This window comes from Calypte anna, chromosome 24, assembly GCF_003957555.1.
Source record: "Calypte anna isolate BGI_N300 chromosome 24, bCalAnn1_v1.p, whole genome shotgun sequence".
Classification (NCBI taxonomy): domain Eukaryota; kingdom Metazoa; phylum Chordata; class Aves; order Apodiformes; family Trochilidae; genus Calypte; species Calypte anna.
In genome coordinates, this window is record NC_044269.1 from 3,853,025 (window position 1) to 3,871,913 (window position 18,889).

At 47.9% G+C, this 18,889-nt stretch overlaps 1 protein-coding gene across 2 annotated transcripts in view; it reads right to left on the minus strand.

Moving 5' to 3' along the window:
* Positions 1–200: 200 nt before the first annotated feature.
* The window catches only part of SORL1 (sortilin related receptor 1), a 43,282-nt gene continuing 24,593 nt past the window's right edge, over positions 201–18,889 (minus strand). The window contains exons 22-48 of one of the 2 annotated variants that reach the window (XM_030464683.1): positions 18,669–18,842; positions 18,384–18,497; positions 17,569–17,691; positions 17,009–17,128; positions 14,585–14,707; positions 14,252–14,359; positions 13,801–13,932; positions 13,421–13,552; positions 12,588–12,722; positions 11,995–12,150; positions 11,394–11,543; positions 10,949–11,077; positions 9,559–9,685; positions 8,833–9,002; positions 8,138–8,250; positions 7,641–7,745; positions 7,160–7,232; positions 5,976–6,058; positions 5,596–5,692; positions 4,829–5,013; positions 4,241–4,360; positions 3,974–4,138; positions 2,768–2,942; positions 2,406–2,512; positions 1,599–1,791; positions 1,266–1,478; positions 201–925 (exon numbers count right to left, since the gene is read on the minus strand). In XM_030464683.1, the coding sequence (XP_030320543.1) occupies positions 858–925; positions 1,266–1,478; positions 1,599–1,791; positions 2,406–2,512; positions 2,768–2,942; positions 3,974–4,138; positions 4,241–4,360; positions 4,829–5,013; positions 5,596–5,692; positions 5,976–6,058; positions 7,160–7,232; positions 7,641–7,745; positions 8,138–8,250; positions 8,833–9,002; positions 9,559–9,685; positions 10,949–11,077; positions 11,394–11,543; positions 11,995–12,150; positions 12,588–12,722; positions 13,421–13,552; positions 13,801–13,932; positions 14,252–14,359; positions 14,585–14,707; positions 17,009–17,128; positions 17,569–17,691; positions 18,384–18,497; positions 18,669–18,842 (3,590 nt within the window). In that variant the 3' untranslated portion in view covers positions 201–857. Of the gene's footprint in view, positions 926–1,265; positions 1,479–1,598; positions 1,792–2,405; positions 2,513–2,767; positions 2,943–3,973; positions 4,139–4,240; positions 4,361–4,828; positions 5,014–5,595; positions 5,693–5,975; positions 6,059–7,159; positions 7,233–7,640; positions 7,746–8,137; positions 8,251–8,832; positions 9,003–9,558; positions 9,686–10,948; positions 11,078–11,393; positions 11,544–11,994; positions 12,151–12,587; positions 12,723–13,420; positions 13,553–13,800; positions 13,933–14,251; positions 14,360–14,584; positions 14,711–17,008; positions 17,129–17,568; positions 17,692–18,383; positions 18,498–18,668; positions 18,843–18,889 lie in introns of both variants that reach the window. The other variant, XM_030464682.1, reaches the window with a different exon arrangement.

Genomic DNA, 18,889 nt, shown 5'->3' on the forward strand with positions numbered 1-18,889 from the left:
TCAGGTAGTGGCAAACTGTTCTCAGTGATGCTACTGATGTAAATTGCAGATTAATTTGGCCACAAGTGACAGACAGGGGGGGGGAGCAGCTCGGTAACCTGCGTGGGTTTGGTGTTTTGCAACTGCACACCTGAAATTGGGGGTCAGAACTGCAAAGCTGAACTCATGTATAAAATATGTGCTTCAGCACCTTCACCTGGGCTCTGAGTCTTTTAATAAGGGGGGAAAAAAAGGTAAAAATAAGGATTTTTTTTATTGTCATGGCAAGAACAATGATGGGGATGCCAAGATACTACTGCCTTGCAAGATAAAGTGGCACATGTTCTACACAATAATGTGTACAATGTCTGATGACTCTGGAAATCTGTTCTCAAGCAGATTTCCCAATAAATTAACACAACAAAAATACTTTTATATAAAACAAAGTCCAAAGGATTTTTTTTTTTTTTTTTTAAAAAGTAAAAGCAAAACCTTCAGGGACTATATTACTTATCTCTCTCTACATATATAATCTCCTGAAATTTGTTTAAATAAATTTATTCTTGTCTTAGAAAAATAAAATGAGTAGCCAATTTAGTTAACGGAAAATATCTCACAGACTTAAAAGCATGCCCAGCAAGCATAGCCTTGTAAGACTAAATTAATGTTAAATCAAAGCAGTTTGTTACTAAACCAACCTAGTCTGCAATTCACAGTTGATTACTACAAAGTGTATTTTTAAAATTTTTTTTTTTTTTTTTTTGGCCCATATAAAAATAACGTATTGCAACTCAAAGTGCATTTTTAAAATAAACAATCAACTATCTTTATCAAATTAAATATTTACACCATTTGGTTTTTACAATCAGAAATGAGCTTCATGCGATGACCATGGGAACATCATCTGAAAATCCAGTTATCATTGGGGCTTCGTCATCCTCATCTCCTGAAAAACAAACCCAGAGCTCTGTTCAGGTTGCATGGGGCAAAAGTGAGGCAGCTACTGCAGCTGGCCACAAAAATGCCCTCAAAATTAGTATATCAAGGCCTCTCTCATGCTTTTCCCTGGCTGTTTGAGCTGTTATATTCAGGTTTTAAATGATCTGCGTTTCAGTGGTTTAAGTGGAACTACTCAAAACACTTGTCCTGGCCTAGCTTTGTGCTCTCAGGAAAGGATAAAAATAGGAACACTGATAGAGGTTTTTATGCCAAAGTTGGAGAAGTTAGGTCTTGCACTGATTTCACCTCCCCAAGGCTGTGCAGGGGACCAAGGGTTGGTTACCTACCTAAATCATCCCCCGAGGAGAAGATGGCAGAGCCCAGGCGGGAGCTGTAGTGGCTGTTGGCAAAGGCTGTGAAGCTGTTCTGCAGCCTCCTGTGCCTCATGTACAGCACCACAAAACCAACCCCCAGGGTCACCAGCAGCAGGAACAACACCGGGACCACGATGGCAGCAACATCTGTGGATCCACCCATTCTGGATGCAGAGGAATCCTCCCCTGAGATAAAGGATGGAGGGAAGTACCATTAGCAACCCATAGCACGTTTCTCTGGTGAGTTGGTGAGGTTTTCACCACTCTTCTTTTCAAGGAGGATGGGGTCAAATTCCAAGGGCTTACCAGTTCCCAGCTCATCATAGAGAAGCGTGGCTGGCTCCCCACACATCTGCCCACTGTACAAGCAGCTGGCCTGGACACTGAAGGAATAGTTGTGGCCTATCTTCAGGTTGGAAACTTTGAAGAAGTTTTCTGTGGTGTTCCCAAGGTAAGCTGTGATGTTCATCAAGCTGTCAAACATGTGAATCTCATAACCCTGAGAGTGGGGAAAGCAAAGAGAGAAACCCCGAATCACTTGGCTACAGAGGTCAAGTGTGCTCCTTCTGAAAGGCTTTAAAACTTGTTTTTTCTCCTGAATCTCACTTTGATGGAATGAGTTGGGCTATCAGCTGGGAGTCAGCAATGTGGAGCCTCCTCCAGGCATCCATCAGCATTCACTGACCTTGGGCAGCTCAGGGAACAGAGATTTCAGTCTGTCTGCTCCACTCTGTTCTTAGCAAACACCCAAGACCACCCAAAACAGAGTCAATAACAGTGATAGATTTTATTTTTTTTTTTGGGGGCATAGTTTGCTACCTGCCTGGGTCCTGGGTGTCTCTGGGTGACAGAGAATGTGTCACAGATTTTCTCTCCAAGTCCTAACACTGCCAGTTTCCAGCTGCCACTGATGTGCTTCCCAGCATGGTGGGGCAGTGTCCTCATCCCAGCCCTTTGATACATGTGACACTTGACAGTTGAGGATAATAATGCTCCAAAAAGGTGGATTTATCAGCTTTAGTGCCTTAGTCCTGATATAAATTGAAGTGAGCTCCTGGCAATGGTTATGCTCTAGGTTTCTCTGAGACATTGCCTGTAGACAGCACAACTTACCCGGCTTTCATTGAAATTACTTTCCTTTAATGCCAAACTCTTCCAAAAAAGCAGAATATGATCATTTTCTGTTATAATTTTTAAGGCATCTGGTGGGGACAGTGGAACTGCAAATGAGGAAAAAAAAATGGCAGGGGAGTTAGGTTTTTAACACTGATGGCACTTGTCTTTCTCTGGGAAATAGCAATGGGGGTCACTTTTGTAGCTTAATATTTAGGGATCAGCACAATATTCTGCTTTTAAAAGGGCTGTACTGGAGGAGAGGATACTGTGGCATGGTTAGGAGTCTTGTAGTGGGATTTTATGGTATGACTGGAAGGGTCACTCACCCAGCACCCACCCAGGAGTACTCTTTCCTTTACCTGTGTTGATCTTCATGCTGGATTCTTTGCTCATATTTCCCAGTTGAACAATCACATGGTATTTGCCTCCTGGTTCAAGTTTCTTAATGGTGTATTCCACCGTGCTGTTCCGGGTTTTCACTTTGTAGATTTTATCTGTTTTTCTTACTAAATCTTTAACTGCAACAGCATATAACTGGAGGGGGTGGAAAGGCACATGGTGAAAAGTTTTACTTTCCTGCAGACTTCGTAGCAATCTCCTACACTGGAAGGTCATTAGAAGTGTTTGGGGGACAAAATTTAAATTAAACCATTCCTGTATGCTACAGGAAAGCTGGGGAGGGGAAGTGGGATGTTACTGGGCAAGCTGGATCCCTTCCTGAGATCAGTACTTACAGGTACAGCAAATGCAGCTGCTGGAACAGATGAGGGCAGGAGGGAAATATCAGGTTGTATTTCTTAATGAATTATCACAAGGATGCAACACACAAACTCCTGCCCTGTCAGTGCTTCCAGCTTTGCTGGCAAGATTTATACCTTTTGAACCTTTGCTTGCTAAAGGCTCTGGACCAGACTAGCAGCAGAAAGCTTGCTGAGAAAATGACTCCCTTTCAATGGAGCCAGAACTGCCTGTACACCAGTGTGCCAGAAAACAGAACCAGGCTTTGCTGGGGAGGGTGGACCTGATCCCAGCTTCAGTTCCCCAGCAGCAGCAGGGCAGGGATCTGTCTCTGAGCCAGTGCAAAGGGACGGAAGGTTGTCATGGTTTGAACAGGAGGGACTAAAGCAGGAGGGCTTTCAGACTCTGAGAGGGGTGGAAGGCAAAGGGAGGGATCTATTCCCTCCCATTTCCTGCCCTACTCTATAAAAGATTGGGAAGTCAGCATCTCCTCCCTCTTTTCCCCCCACTTCCTGCAGGCTGTGCTGCTGTTCATTGCTGCCAGCTTGCCATGTGCTATCTATGGGGTTGTATGTATATATATATATATATATATATTTGTATGTGTTTGTATTCTTTGTTACTTTGTCCTTTATGTTCCTGCCTTTCCTTGTGTTATCCACTTGTATCCAATTGTTTTTCAGTTTCCAACTCGGAGTCTCCGCTCCTTATTCCCCTTTCATCTTCCCTTTCAGGGAGGGAGGGTGAGGAATAAAGAGGAATTCTGCCATTAGCTTTGTGGTCTGCCCAAACTGCTAAGCTGTGACAAAGGTGCTGTGGGATATTACCATGTCCTGGTCGGGTGAATCGTAGGGAGATTCCCACTTGATGACCGCAAACGTCTTCCCGGTGTGCACGGAGTGGAGGTGCCGAGGGGGAAGCCGGTTGTCAGGGATCATCTTCACCACAACGTAGTCAGAAGGTGGCCCTTGGTAGGGAGACATCACACGGACCTTGAAGGGATGACACAGTGGTTAATCCTGTGCCTCTGCACCCTTTGAGAGCCAGCTCCAGCCCACGGGGCAGGTGGGAGGGGGAAGAGGAAAGCAGCTTACCAGGAACAGGTACTGCTCGTCCCGCTGCACGATCACAGTCATGTTGTGGGAGGCTGTGGTGGTGTTGTGAGGGCTTCTGTACAGCTCTAGGAAAGATGTGGCATAGAAGATGCCATAGACCTGCAAAGCAAAAGCACAAGAGGGATGGTACAGGTTTTGGTAAGGGTCAGAGCTTCCATCCTAACTTTCACTGGCTGTGAAATGTCCCTCCCTTATTAGGGACGTGACACAAAGACCTTTCTTCCTCTGGGCAGTCTCTCCTGACCAAGCTGAAGTTCAGTCTGACCACTCACTACTTGACTCCCCACCCTAAAATCCTGGACTTAGCTCTGATAACACAGCATTCAGTTAAGAGACCACTGGAGCATCATGCTGGTATCTGTATCCCAGCCACTGATACAGTGGAGAGCAAAGAGACAACAAGAACCCTTGCTTTGCTTGGGTTTAAGAGGCAGCAGATGCTTTCCCTGATTTTTTTGAACATTCCATTTTTAGTGCCTTGCAATTCCCTATAAATAATCCTACTTGTGTGCTCTGAGCTGGACCCTGTCCAGCTGGGTGAGAAAAGAGAGTGAGGTGATGCCTTACGACGTTCCTGGGTCCGGTCCAGCTGCACTCCACTGCAGTCTGGTTGATGGCCTTGGCTTTGAGACTTGGAGCTGCAGGTCTTGTCCCAGTGGTCACCACGTGTGCAAAAGACAGTGGGCTGTCCCCCAGCTCTGTCTTAGCCCAAGCAGAAATCTCATAGGGGGTCTGGGCTGTCAAATTGGCCACTGAGCAAAGAAGAGAAATGTGCGGCATTAGGTGGGGCAGAGTTCTGGGGTGGCAGGGTGAGGGCTCAAGGAAAAAGTCAGAAACAAACAAAACCTGAACAAACAAAAACCTGCCCCTTGTGGTTGGTGTTTTGGTTCACTCTGAGTGGGACTGGGACTCTGGTATCCAACCTCACCTGTGTTTTCCTGTATCAGGATGCTTTCCCATATCCACACCAGTGCAAAAGCAGTTCCAAAGTGGGAAGTAATCTGATTAATAGGGATGTGCAGTGTACCCAAGCCCAAGAAATTGTTGACCTTTGGCAGAGCAGATTAGGAGCCACAAAAAAAAATCTCATGTGATGAGAAAAGGCTAGTGCAACTCTGGGGGGTAAGTCTCAAATCTGCTTGAAATCTCCAGGTCCTAAAAAGAGAGGTCAGGGATTTCCTAGTTTGTCCTCTCAAGATTTATACTTTCCTAAGCAGAAACTAGTCAGTAGGAAAATAAAATAAAGAAAAAAGAGAAAAAAATCCAAGAGTTTTCATAAAACCTTCCATTTGATGTTGATTAAAGCAGAACTTCACACCTTGTACAGAATTTACCTTTTTGGATAGACTTTTCTCCTTCTATGATCAGAGTCCTTTTTTCCTGCCTGTGGGTATCAAAAGTCCAGTAGATGTTCACAACATAACCACTGACCTGTCAAGCAGCAAGGGCACAGAATACAAACTATCAATTCAGCTGGTTTTGCATGCAGTGAAAAAGTCACCACTGAAAGTCTTGGCATTGTATTTTCCTTCCTAATTAAGAGAGCTGGGGTGGTTGATGAGTAGTAAGAAATAATTAGGCATGAAATAACTGGTTTCAAAAAATAATTGCTATACTGAATTAGGCAGCTTATCCCATCCAGTATTTACTAGTGACCCAATACAGGGTTTTTTCTTTATTTATTGTGTTTCAAAAGTACAGGTAAAAATTTTACCTTGATATTAGTAGTCATTTTTAGGCTGAAACTTATGGAGTCCTCACTGTAGCTTTCAATGTGTATGACAGGAGGAGGGATGACTGGAAGGAAAGGGGAAAACAGCTGTTACTGCAGCACAAATTGATATAAATACTTATCAAGAAGGATCAGGTAAAATACAGACTTCCATTCATCTCTCAGCCCAGGAATCCCCCATGTTTCCAGCCCTACTCCTGAGGCAAGGCACAGAAATGCTGTACCTCCATCATTTTTTCAGCCAGCCATCTAAAAACTGCCTTACCTCTGCCTTGCTTGGCACAGGCTGAAAGCAGAGAGGTCTGAACACAGGTATTTTACTTCTGAACTCAGGGGACAAGCTCATACCACACTTAATGGCTTCTGGCCATCCAAGGCAGTGGTGAAAGAAGTCAGGACTACTGGTGGGGACAGCTGTCAAATGCTTGTGTGACACCTTAAGTGACAATTATTAGATTCTCTCAACCTCTGGTTTTCTAACTCATGTACTTCGTATTAGCTGAACCCTGTAATTTTAGTAGCATGGTGTTTTCTTTCCTTTCTTTGTCAGCATAATGAGGATGCACTTTTATCTAACAAATTAGCAGACAATTTTGACATCGGGTAGGTTTGGAAGAAAAACTTGGCATGAATACAAATGATTTCAAAAGCTTTCCCTAAAAACATTTCAGAGGGAAATGATTTGCTGTGTTGTTGGAATTTGTCTCCTGTCAGACTGTAAAGCTGTGATAATTCCTAGGAGCCTTAGTGGTCTTTCAGTGCTCTAAAGTACATGAGAACCATCAGAATCATAACCTAAGAGGGAGAAGAATGAGCAAACATCCTTTCAAAAAGGTGTTAGGGGAGGTGGCATTTAGCCTACACAAGTCAGAGGGAATCCATCTGCAGTCCAGGAGAGAAGGGCACCTTTAGCAGAGGCTTCTTGCCTTTTTCCAGAGCTGTACATCAATCCTAAGTGCCACAGAGTTCAAAGGAAGAGTCAGCAAAGTGTTCAGACTTGCCACTGAAGTCTGAGGCAGCTCAAATTAAGTTAAATGGTACAGCAAAGTTGTTAAATAGTGTAAAACAATAAGGAAAAATAAAGGAGGAGGTGGTTATGTGTGCTAACACTTCAACGTTGTGTATCACCTTTTGGCTACGTTGTCCAAGTTGACTGAAAAATTTACCTTTGCCTTTTGTGGTGGTTATGGATTTGGAATCACTCCAGTTTCCCACTCCTCGACTAGTTACTGCAGCAACCTTTTCAAAGGAGAGGGTTAGGTTAATATGAGCAAAAGTATGCCACCAATATAACTTTGTGTAATGCAAACAGAGAACGAGCTTAGGGCAAGGTTATGGACATGATGGAGCTCATGGGAAAAAGCTGACCCCACTTCCCAGGGAACTGTAAGAACCCATCCTCCTCCAGCACAAGGAGGATGGATGAGGGCAGAGGATGTATTTCCCAGGGCCCACTGTGCAGACTTTTATATTCTATTCTTTTTACTTCTGTCTACAATTACCCAGCTTCTCCCATTGTGTACACTCCCCACAGGCAGAGCTGCTTTTTTTTTTTCCCCTGTGGTACAGTCAGGCCCAAATTTATCTCTTGTGCAATTGGACATTGGAATGGACAATTAGTACATAGAGAGCTCTGAAAATACTCACTCTGACTATGTATAATGTGTTGACCTGTAAGTTCTTGATCTCTGTGTCGTTCTTGGTGGTTCTAAGGGACGACCACTCCTTGGATCCACTCCTGCTGTATTCCACCTAGGAGCACCAGAATTAGAGATGAGGGCTCCACAGTCAAAAATACCATGGGGTGACAGGTATCTGTGCCAAAATCTCAGTAGAAAGAAGTACAAAAGCTCGAAATGAAATGAAATGAAATAATGAAATGAAATGAAATGAAATGAAATGAAATGAAATGAAATGAAATGAAATGAAATGAACTGGTGGGCAGTGTTGCTAGCAAGGGTCCTGCAGCAACAGGGTTGCCTGGTGCTCTGAAATTTCCTCTCCAGAATGTCTGATTCCAGACATTCCCTGCCTGCAGAGATAGTTGGGTTCATCCATGCCAACCCGTGCTGCTGTGAGCCTCCAGCAGCCTTCCCCATCCTGCCACTGATCCAGACTTGGCCCTGCAAGGCAGCAGAACTCACAATAAATTCCCGTATGAGGCCATGGGGGTTGATGGGGGGGCTCCAGCAGCACATCACCACACCCTCAGCTTCTTTCTTCAGGGACAGCTGAAGGTTAAAGGGAGCATCTGGTACTAGGGAGAGAAACAGAGGTGTTACAGGCAGTTGCAGTTTTCACAGAAGGAAAAGCTCTGTGTGGGACAAAGGAGGGATGGCCAAACAGTTCTGGGTCACAGGAGATGTCTTAGTCCTGCAGTTTAGTAGTTAGATTGTGGTGTTGGTCAAAGGTTGGACTAGAGGATCTTGGAGGTCTCTTCCAACCTAAAACATTCAGGGATTCTATTGTGAACTTCCCAGTGGAGCAGACTGCCTAAGGAAGTTGTGGATGCCCCTGAGAAGTGTTCAAGGCCAGGTAGGATGGGACTTGGGGCAACTTAGTCTAGTGGAAGGCGTCCCTGTCCATGGCAGCAAGTTGGAAGTAGATGATCTTTAAGGTCTCTTCCAACCCAGTCTGAGATTCTAAACCACTAAGAGGGGAAGAAGGAGAGCAGGTTGGTGACTCTGTGCAGGGCTGACTCTAAGCAGAGACCTTGCAGCCTTCTGTCCCCTTCCAGCACAATTCCCAGGCCTATGTAAAGACTCCTTTTGCTCATAACAGTTTATACCTCCGTGCTATCTACTATCTGGTCACTGCTGTGAGGTGCAGGTCTGCTTACATCCTTCAGGTGCCCGGAGAGTGATGAAGTCATTGGTGTTGTAGACCCGGCTGAGGCACTGTACTTGGACTTTCACTTGATAGGTACAGTCAGGCTTGAGGACCTTCAAAACGCTGTTGGTTTTGTTGCTATGGGTTTCCAGAACCTTCCAAATGCTTTCACCAACAGTCCTGCAGGAGAGTCATGTGCATCCAGTCAGGACAGTGTTTAGTAACTCCAGCTGATAACATCCACCTGTACATTAAGAGCTTGCTGCTTAAATTTGGTGGGGTTTTTTTCAGTAAAGCCACACCACCAGCTTGAAAAGATGCTCTCTTAAAGCCTGAACTAAACATAGCTTAGTGACTTCTAAGCACCATCCACTGAGATGTTCTATAACTGCTCTGCTCTAATTTCTTGACTTAGTTCTTGTTAGCAGCCCCAACAAGACAAGACCCAAGCAGAAAATTAAAGCCCAAATAGAGCCACATCACTGCCTTGAGTAAATAATCTGGTGGAAACAAAACCAGCTCTTCACAAAAGCCCCCTAAAATAGTACAGCTATTTTAGGTCGTCTTTGCAACAAAATATTAGAAGCCTTTCCCAGCAGAAGTAGATTGTGCAGCTCACAGTCTTTCAGTCCTGTTGCTGCCTGGGGTTTTGCTGTGAACATGAGCACCATACCTGTGCTCGTGCTGCTCCTAGCCTGCACTTGGTGTGAGTAGCAAGGGGCATGCAGTGTACTACCTGTAGTAGATGTTGTAGACACAGGAGGTTGAGGACATCCTTTTTGGTCGAGCCCAGGTCAGGGTGACATCCCCAGAGAAATCAGCTGTCCACTGGAGGTTCTGGACTTTGTAGACTATTGTGTCATCTAAGCAGGCAATGGGAAGAGTTAGTGTATCAGAGGGAAACAAGCCTTTTGGTGCCCAGAGCAGAAGCAGGAGGTAGGTTTGTAGCACAAACGATACGTGGAGGTAGAAAGAGCAGCATGACTGAAGGGAGTATCTGCACCATTTAATTTAGATGTGTAATTTAAGTGGGTGTTATCAGTGGGAAATCAGAGCAGGAACATACCCCTGGTGCTCCTAGTGTCCCCTACCCCAATGTCTTGATTGTCTTTATGCTGATTCATGCAAGCATGACCTTCCCTGCAAGGAAAGGTGAAGTGTGGCAGTCGACTGAAGACTCTTCAGCATCATTTTGGAAGTGTATGAGTGCACACTGATCTCTGTAAGCTAAGTCACTCTTCTACCCTTGTGACTAAACCTATGCTGTCACTGTAAGGCACTCAGGACCTTTCTTTGTGTAGTTTTCCTTAGCATATCTCACATTCAGCAGAAGGACCCAAGCAAAGTTAGAGCCCAAATCCCAGTGCCATGGCCTGGCCCTGCTTGGGTGCTCAGCTTCATTCCTGGTACTTTACAGAATCCAAGTGGATCAGAGCCAAAGAGCCACTGCTTTTCTCTCCCTACCAAGTGGCAGTGAAACCCAGCAGGCATGTGGGTGCACAGGCAGGCATGGCCAGACAAGCTATCCAAGGGAGAAGAGTGGTTTCCCCTTGGCATAGCAGCCTAGCCATGCATCTTAGCAGCTCTGTCTCCCTCCCCTGAACTTGCTACGCTCTCCCAATCAATATTTAATTAAAGAACTAAAATCTGATTGATGCTCAAGCCCACCAAGCAGGTCAGGAGGAAAGCAGCTGAACCTCTCAGCTGGCCAGAGATTGATCACTGTTCTCTTCCCAGGGTGGGCTGTGATTTGTGTCCTGCCTGTGGGCAGCCAAAGGGAGGACCAGTGATGGCAGCAGGGCATGTGCCACAGCTCCCTGGGTCACCTTGCAAAGGAGGACAGAGACAGGGACTGTTTCTTCACCTGTGGGCCATGTAAAATAAGACAGGTTTGCTCCTACCAGTCTTTTATATTCACTTCTCTGTGCCTGAGGCTGCTGGAAGACAATTTGTCAGTGTGGAAGCTGTCCAGAAAATTTGGTTCTGGAAAAGGAGGTAACTTGGGACAACTGAACAGAGGCAGACACATCTAGAATGTTGTGAATTAAAGGTCACATACCCAAGAGAGCACCTCTGCAGGCTCACACAGAGCAGGGCATGAGCAAGGGGGGAGGGCTGCTGCTTACCAGTGCAGTTCCTCTCATCACTGCTGTCAGAGCAGTCCAGATATCCATCACATCGCTCTGTCACCATAATGCAGGCCTCCCCATCCTCACATTTATAACCATTAGGGCACAACAGGGTGCTGTGAGTAGCTGAAAGAGGCAGAATGGTCTCAGGACTCAAGGTTTGGATTTCAGGCACGGTGCTGGGGTGGCTGTGGCCCAAGGGTAGAGACCAAGGGGTGAGGCTGCCTCATTCTACTGTATTTTCAGGCAGAATCTGGTGCTTATCCCACAGAAAACAACATCTAATGAGAATGGCATGGGTGGTGTGGGCTTTTTATTCCTTTTCCACCGCAACTGACTGCAGGGGTTTTATAGCACTCTCCTCAGGGGCTCCCCCATCCTCCCACAGAGCTTCCCAAGGGAACAAGCCAGGGTGAGACCCTCTCCTTTTCCCCACACTCACGGCAGTTCCTCTCATCCGTGCCATCCTGGCAGTCCCGCAGCCCATCGCACCTCTTCCAGTTGGGGATGCACTTGTGCAGCTGCTGGCACTCGAACTCGAACCTGCTGCAGCGGCCCGGCGGTACCGGAGACGGGGTCGTCACGTTGGGTCCTGCACACACACACAGCAGCGAAGTGAGGAACCCATCCGAGACACGGAGGGGCTGCAGCTGCCACCAGGGGGGGACCAAAACCTGTCCCCTGGTCCCGGCTCCACTAGATGGCAATCTCTTCCCATCTAGCAGCTGGATGCCTTCTGCCTGAGCCATCCTCTCTCCTGACTGCAGAGGGCTGGAAGAGCAATTGGTTTGCAGGGGGTGGTCCTGCGGTAATTTCTGTCTCCAGTGGGGCTGGAGCAGTGTCCCAGAGTCCCAGTGTTCCAGTGTCCCAGAGTCCCAGTGTCCCAGCTGTTGGCAGTGGCTGTGACCACCGGGAGAGAGCGGACAGCGGGCTTTAACACCACGGTGTGATTTAACCCGGTGATCTGGCAAGGATTTGGGACTGAAAGGCCAACAGGATGTGATCCTAAGGAAAAGGGGAAGGTGAGGAAGAGAAAAGCTTACGTGATGTAGGGCAGGCTTCCTCGTCGGAGCCGTCGGAGCAGTCCTTGTAGCCATCACAGACCCAGCTGTTGATGATGCAGGCGCCGCTGTTGCAGCGGAAGTGATTGGGCAAACACGTTGGTGGGGTTGGTGTGGTAATGGGATGGACTGGAGAACCTAAAAATACACAGCACAGAGCTGAGCTGAGAGGCTGCCCACGGGCTGTAACTCTGCCCCTTCCCAGCAGACTGAGGGTTGCTGGTGGCAACGAATTGCAAGCCCAATGTTTTCCTCTGCTTTTTATCTGCACAGCTCCTAATTGGGATTTCCAAAAACATAGACACGCTCAGCCCATTCACTGGAGACTTTTGGAGCCATGGAGGCTGTCCCAGGCAGCTGATGCTGAGAGTGGTCCTTCAGTGTGTCCCAGCCCAGCCCTGGGGATTTCCAAAAACATAGATGGGTGAGACTGCACACTCAGCCCAATCCTTGGAGACTTTTGGACCCATGGAGGCTGTCCCAGGCAGCTGATGCTGAGAGTGGTCCTTCAGTGTGTCCCAGCCCAGCCCTGGGGAGGGCTCCTGAGCAGAGCAGAGAGCAGTGTGTGCCCTTACCCTCACAGTCCTTCTCATCAGACCAGTCCCCGCAGTCGTTCTCCCTGTCACACTTCCAGCGGTTGGGGATGCAGTGCCCATTCCCACACTGGAACTGGTAGTACCGGGAGCAGTTTGGGGCCTCTGTTGGGTTTTCTGACAATGAGAGGAGAGTCCTGTGAGCCTCAGTGTTATCTCATCTGTTATCCCACACAGATGAAATGTGGGACCATCTCCGGCCAGGCTACAGCTGATCCAGAGAGCATCACCCTGCTGATTGTCCTGAGCATGGTCCTTTCTCCTCACCTCCAGCATCCCCATCCCTCACAACCCTTGCTAGACTCCTGCCACCACTGTTATGTCTGTGTGCTGGGCAGACATAACCTATGATCTGAGAACCAGTGCTGGCAGTGAAAGTCAGGCAGAGCATGGCAGAAATAGAGAAGCAAACTCTGCAGCTCTGAAATAAAGATGCAGCTGCTTTGTCTGGCTGGGTACAGCTCCTGCAGCTACCCAAGGAACAGTGGTAAATATTGAGATTGGCTGAAAACTGCCTGTCTCTTTTGGGCTGGGAATCTGTGGAGTAAATATGGCCACATATGACTTATTCAAGCACAGGATGTGCCAGATGTATGGGATTTTCAGTGTGCTTCACTTTACCTACCTGCAATGTGAGGAAAATGATACTGATCTCCAAGTAAACCACTCTACAATGCACAAGTGGAACACTACAGACACATTGTATTTGTGCACACCAATGCCTATGGAAAATATAAAGGAGCTAGCACTCTGTGCTCCTGAAATTCCAAGGAGGTTGGAGCTATAATGACAAGAGACCCCCAGGCACTGCTCACCACAGTTTGCTTCGTCGGAGTAATCGCCACAGTCATCCATCCCATCACACTTCCACACCAGGCTGATGCACACACCATTTTGGCACTGGAAGCTGAACTGGTCACAGGTCCGGTGGAACTCAGGATCGTGGGCTGCAGGGGTGGCATGGGGAGATAAGAGAGGTTTAGTGTAAAGACCAAGGGCTTGAGGGAAACTCATCGAGGAGGAAGGAAGGAGCACACGCAGAGGCAATCATGGACTTACAAGCAGAGCATTACAACACAGAGCCACCTCTTAGGAGGTCTGGCAGCTTTCTGGGACTCTGGGAAATGGACCCTCCTCTCCATGCCTCTGGTTTCATTCTCCATCCAACCCTCCTTTTGCACAGTACCACACTTACAGCAGCCAGCATAGTTGGCATCTTCATCTGATCCATCTCGGCACTGGATGATGCCATCACACACCATGGAGTGGAACAAGCACTGCTGACGGTTCTTGCACACAAAATCCATGTAGCGGGTGCACAGGGGCTCTGGAGAAAGGGGGGGGGGGGAGTGTCAGGAAAGTGAGTGAGGGGCCTGGATTTCAGGAAGTTACAGAAAGCTTCCCAGACAAATTGCTCCATCTCTACCCCTCTGCCTCGTCCGCGAACTCATCAGGGCTGGGCACAGGTGCTAGGAAAGTTTTGGTCACCTCCCTCAACACAACCCTGAGAGCTCATCCATCCCCCTTTCCCAGGGGGCTCGTGATTGCTAAGGACAGCCTCCCCTTTATCTCCCCAGGGCTTTTCCCTCGGGCAGACCAGGAATGCTGTCAGCCCCCCCACTGCCAGGGCCCCCCCACCTCCTCACCGCAGTGCTGCTCATCCGAGGCGTCGGAGCAGTCGTTGACACCATCACAGTGTTTGCTGGTGGGGATGCAAGAGCCATTCGGGCACTGGAAGCCGTTGCACTTTTTTTCTGAAATTCAGAATTGGGTGGATGGTTGTGTGGGGTTTTGGGGGTTTTTTTTATTTAGTTTTTTTGTTTAAACCCGCCTTTAGTTAGCCACAGCACAGCCCCAGTTGCCTTCTCCTCGTGTCTGCCTGCTTTTTGGAGGCATGGGCATCATCCCCCTGAGTTTGCCGTGGTTTTGGCTCAGGGAATTAGCAGCAATCTCCCCCCCACCCCATGGCAGTGCCATACCACAGTTGGCGGGGTCCTCGTCGGAGCCGTCCTGGCAGTCGGCGTCACCGTCACAGGCCCAGCGCTGGGGGATGCAGTGACCATTCTGGCACTGGAAGCTGGAGGCCTCACAGGTGTGATATACTGCTGAAACCAGAGGTGTGGGCACCACCTCAGCTGCCACAGCTCCGGCACTGAGTCAGCCCCCTTTTCATCCCAACCTCTCCTCCCTCCTCCTTTACACCCTAGAAGGTCCCAACACTTCGTGGATATCAGGCAAGAAATTGTCAGGACTCCAGGTTCTCACCATAGCATTATGGCATTTTCAGGGTTGGATCTTTAGGATCCTCCAGTTCCAACCTCTCTGCCATGGGCAGGGACACCTCCCACCAGATCAGGTTGCTCAGAGCCCCTTTCCCTTTGATTTTGGTCTCTGGTTTGTGTGAGCAAAGGTGATGATGGAGATGGTGAGAAGTGTCACAGGGAGCCAGCAAGCCTTGGCAGTCCCCCCATGCAAGGCAGGACTCAGAGACAGCTTTTAGTTAAGGCAAGGGAGGTTTTTCTGTGTTGCCAAAGCAAATTAGAAATATAATTCCCCTTGGGCTTTGCAGGGAGTAGGGCTCTGCCTTTCCTTAGGCTCCTAACTGGAAAATACCTGCCTGTGGGGTACCCTGGTTGATGCCCAGGTTATGCTGTCACTTTACAGAACAAATGCTGCTCTTCAACCAGGAGAGCACTCATCATTATTAAGAAGAAAAGCAATATGCAGCTTAATTAAATTGTATGCTACTGAATCTTAGGCTAGCGAGTGACATGCACTTGCAGATATTTCAAAATACTACAGTCTTGTGGCAGTAATATTCTATTAGGTATTCAGTGTGAAATGTAATTATTTTAGATAAGAGTGATAATTGCAGCTGGTGGAGTCAGATGAAATGTTTCTCGAGTAATTGTGATCCTCTCAGATAATTTCAACTTCAGGCCTTACAAACCCGATACGCTTTTTGAAGTGGTTTCCTCTCCTATAGTAAGTAATTCTCTCTGGAGAAACTCATATGAGAGATAAGTGATACCAATAAAAATTAAACCTTCTTCTATAGCCATGCATTTGGAATACTAATTACCAGGATCCCCAGTGCCACGTTATATGGCAAATACTGTAGGGGGCAAACATAGAGGGGTTCAGAGACCTGGGAAGGATCTCCTAGATCCTCCTGCCAGAGCCCCAGGACAGAAGACACCCTCTTAGTTTGTCCCAGCAGGGCTGCAAGATGAGCAAAGCCTCTGCTGATATCTCCAGGGGTTCTCCCAGCCTCATGTGTGCCCTGGTATGGCAAGCAGTGCTGATCCCTTGAAATATCTCATGTACTGCTTTACAAGTATGGTCTCAAGCCTTTCACTGATGGACTGAAGTGCTGCCCATGCTCAGAACTCATGTAAAAATTTAGATTTTTACCTTGGTTGTTTTTTTTTTTCTTTTTTTTTTCTTTTCTATGGAAAAGACCATCATTACCTGTTGGCTTTTCTATTGGGGAAAGGGCTCTCCCTCCATGTTAATTTCAGCAGCCTGCTAAGGGTCACCAGTTTTATACTGTGGCACTGTATTTACTGTATACACTGTGAGGAGGGTTGTGTTGTGACTTTCAACTGCAAATAGAGCATGAAGCTCAGAGGTGTAGAACTTGCTGCAGGAGAAGCGTAGCCAAGGAACAAAACCATTTCTGGCAACCAGGTTACATCAGTTAGAAAACAAGGGTGGATCTGCTCCACGTGACTCCCCACTCATGACACCCTCTTCAGATTTCCAAATGCACAGAGCAAAGTGAGGCTGCTGAGAAGAGCTGCTTCCCCCAGATAAATCTGCCTTTCCTTTAGCTAAATTAATTGTGGGGAAGCTGCACAGAGCATCCCTGTTTTCTGCAATGTATTCAAATGTCAAGAAATGGTCTGAGCTCAAGTGTTCAATGCCATTGGTGCACACTGGCCTGTTTGCTCCCTCCATGCCAAAAAGGGAGCCCTTTTTTGGGGGGGTCAGAAGCATCCTCTGGCTGCCTGGCAGCCACAGACCTGCTTCCTCATTCGGTGGTGCTTCAAAGACACAGCCACGACCAGAAGGTGGACAGCCCAGTGGCCATCTCAGCAGTGCAAACCCATAAGTGTAATATTGCAAGCAAAAAGCAAAGCTGGGTCACTGTGCAAAGTGCTCAGCAAATTCACAGTGAGCCCCAAGGCCTTTTGAAGGCACTGGAGGAAAGAAACCCTTTGCTTTTGGAGCATCACATCATCCTGTGGTGAGCTGCAGGCTGCCTGGCTGCCCTGCTGGGGGGCTCAGCTGACAAGCAGGGAAACTGAGGCACAAGATGTTGGCCGCTGTCTGACAGCACCTCAGGCTGTAAGTCATCAGTGCTTGCAAGAAAAGGTTATTGACCATGTCACAGTGCTTACCTGTGCAGTTTGCTTCATCAGACCAGTCCCTGCAGTCGTTGTCACCATCACACATCCAGGAGAGACGAATGCACATCCCTGAGCTGCAGCTGAATTCATCATTTCTACACTGATGAGCCTCTGCAACACACAATTCAGATGTTATCAGGTCAGGGGAGGAAAGCTTCATATGGGCTATTGACCCAGGAGGGGAGGCTAATATCTCAGAGGTGACAGGCTAGACAGCCCTGCAAAGCAGGCTTGCCTGGAAAACATGTTTTTCTGCCTTGTGCCTAGCACTGACCAACCAAGAGCTACCACCTTGCTGTCTACCAGCCCTTCCCTCCTCCAGTTCAGCATCCTGCCATTCCCAGCCACTAAGCTGGCAGTGGATGGCCACAAACGTCACCTCTACCAAATATCTGGATTCCAATCTCCCAGTAAATGACAGGAGGAGGTGGCTGTCAGCCTGGATCTGGTGAAGCACTGCCTTACCCTAAAGCATCTCTGAGCAGCACCCTGCCCCGCAGCACACTTGCACGGGGAGGGAGAGGGAAGGAGGTTTGAGTGAGGGTACTCACCACAGTGACTTTCATCACTGTTATCCCCACAGTCATCCTCCAGGTCACATTTGTAGGACAGTGGGATGCAGGTCCCCGAGCCCTGGCAGCGGAACTGGGTGTCGGTGTCACACACGGTGGTGGCTAAAGGGATGGAGAGGAGGAAGAGGAGGAGGTTATGGTTAAGAAAATGTCTCCTGCCACCCGAGCTTGTGCATTTCATGCAGGGCTTTGAGGGGAGAGGCACAGCACCCCGCATGCTTTGCTCAATGCATCCTCAGTTACCTTTACTGTATTTAAATGTCATTCCATGTTAAGCAAATGAGGGATGTGCTAGCTCTCTGCCCAGGGATCAGGACTGAAGTCTGCCATGTCCACGCAAAAGCCAGGGGCCTCCACCAATTCCTAACTTCAAACCCAGCCCTTTTCCTGCAGTGCACTACTCCAAACCCTTCAGGCTTTGCAAAGCCTTGAACCATAAGCCCCTCCTGCACATGTCTCTCCCTAATTTTACTCTAAAAGGTGACCCCTGTCTTTAATGTGTGAACTTAAATGATTAGCTTAACATTGGCACAGGCAGCAGAATGAGGACAGAAAATCACTTTCTATCTGTACTCCTTTTCTCTCAGCATTGGCTGTGTCCTCAATTAGCCTCAGAAGACAATTACTGCAAGAGATGCTCTCAGATGAGAACTGGCAGCAGTCTCACTGAATCGTAGCTGTTCAGCTTCTTCTCCCTGTGACTGTGAAGGGAGTGGAGGCCAAGAGCTCAGGTGCAATGCTGAGACAGCAAACATCTAAATTTGGAAGGGCCACTGCCACTGCAGGACACTCACGGCAGTTCTTCTCATCGCTCATGTCCCCGCAGTCATTGTCGTTGTCACACTGCCAAATGCTGTTGATGCAGTTCCCATTGAAGCATCTGTACTGGTTTGGGAGACACGTGTTTCCTGGTGCAAAAGGGAAAACAAAGACAAGCAGGGAGGAGGCGTGACACCAGGCTTTCAGAAGGCAAGCCAGGCTCCTCCTACAAAGGGCAGCAAGAAAGTCATGCCAGCCTCTCCCCACAGCAGAAACCTCCTCTCAACATAAAGGAGAAGAAAGAACAGTGTGGGTTTTACCTTCCTTTATGCAAGTGTTGTTTTTCATGATGTAGCCATGAGGACAGTCACACTTCACCTCCCCTGTGGGCAGCAGGGTACTGGACACCCCATCGGGGCACTTGCAGCTCCTGCCATTGTTTGACTTGGGCAGGCAGAGCAGGCTGCAGGGCTTGGTGATGCAGGCATTCTTCCCTGGCATGAGGAAAGGGACATTGTCATGGCAGAGGGCTGGAAATGCT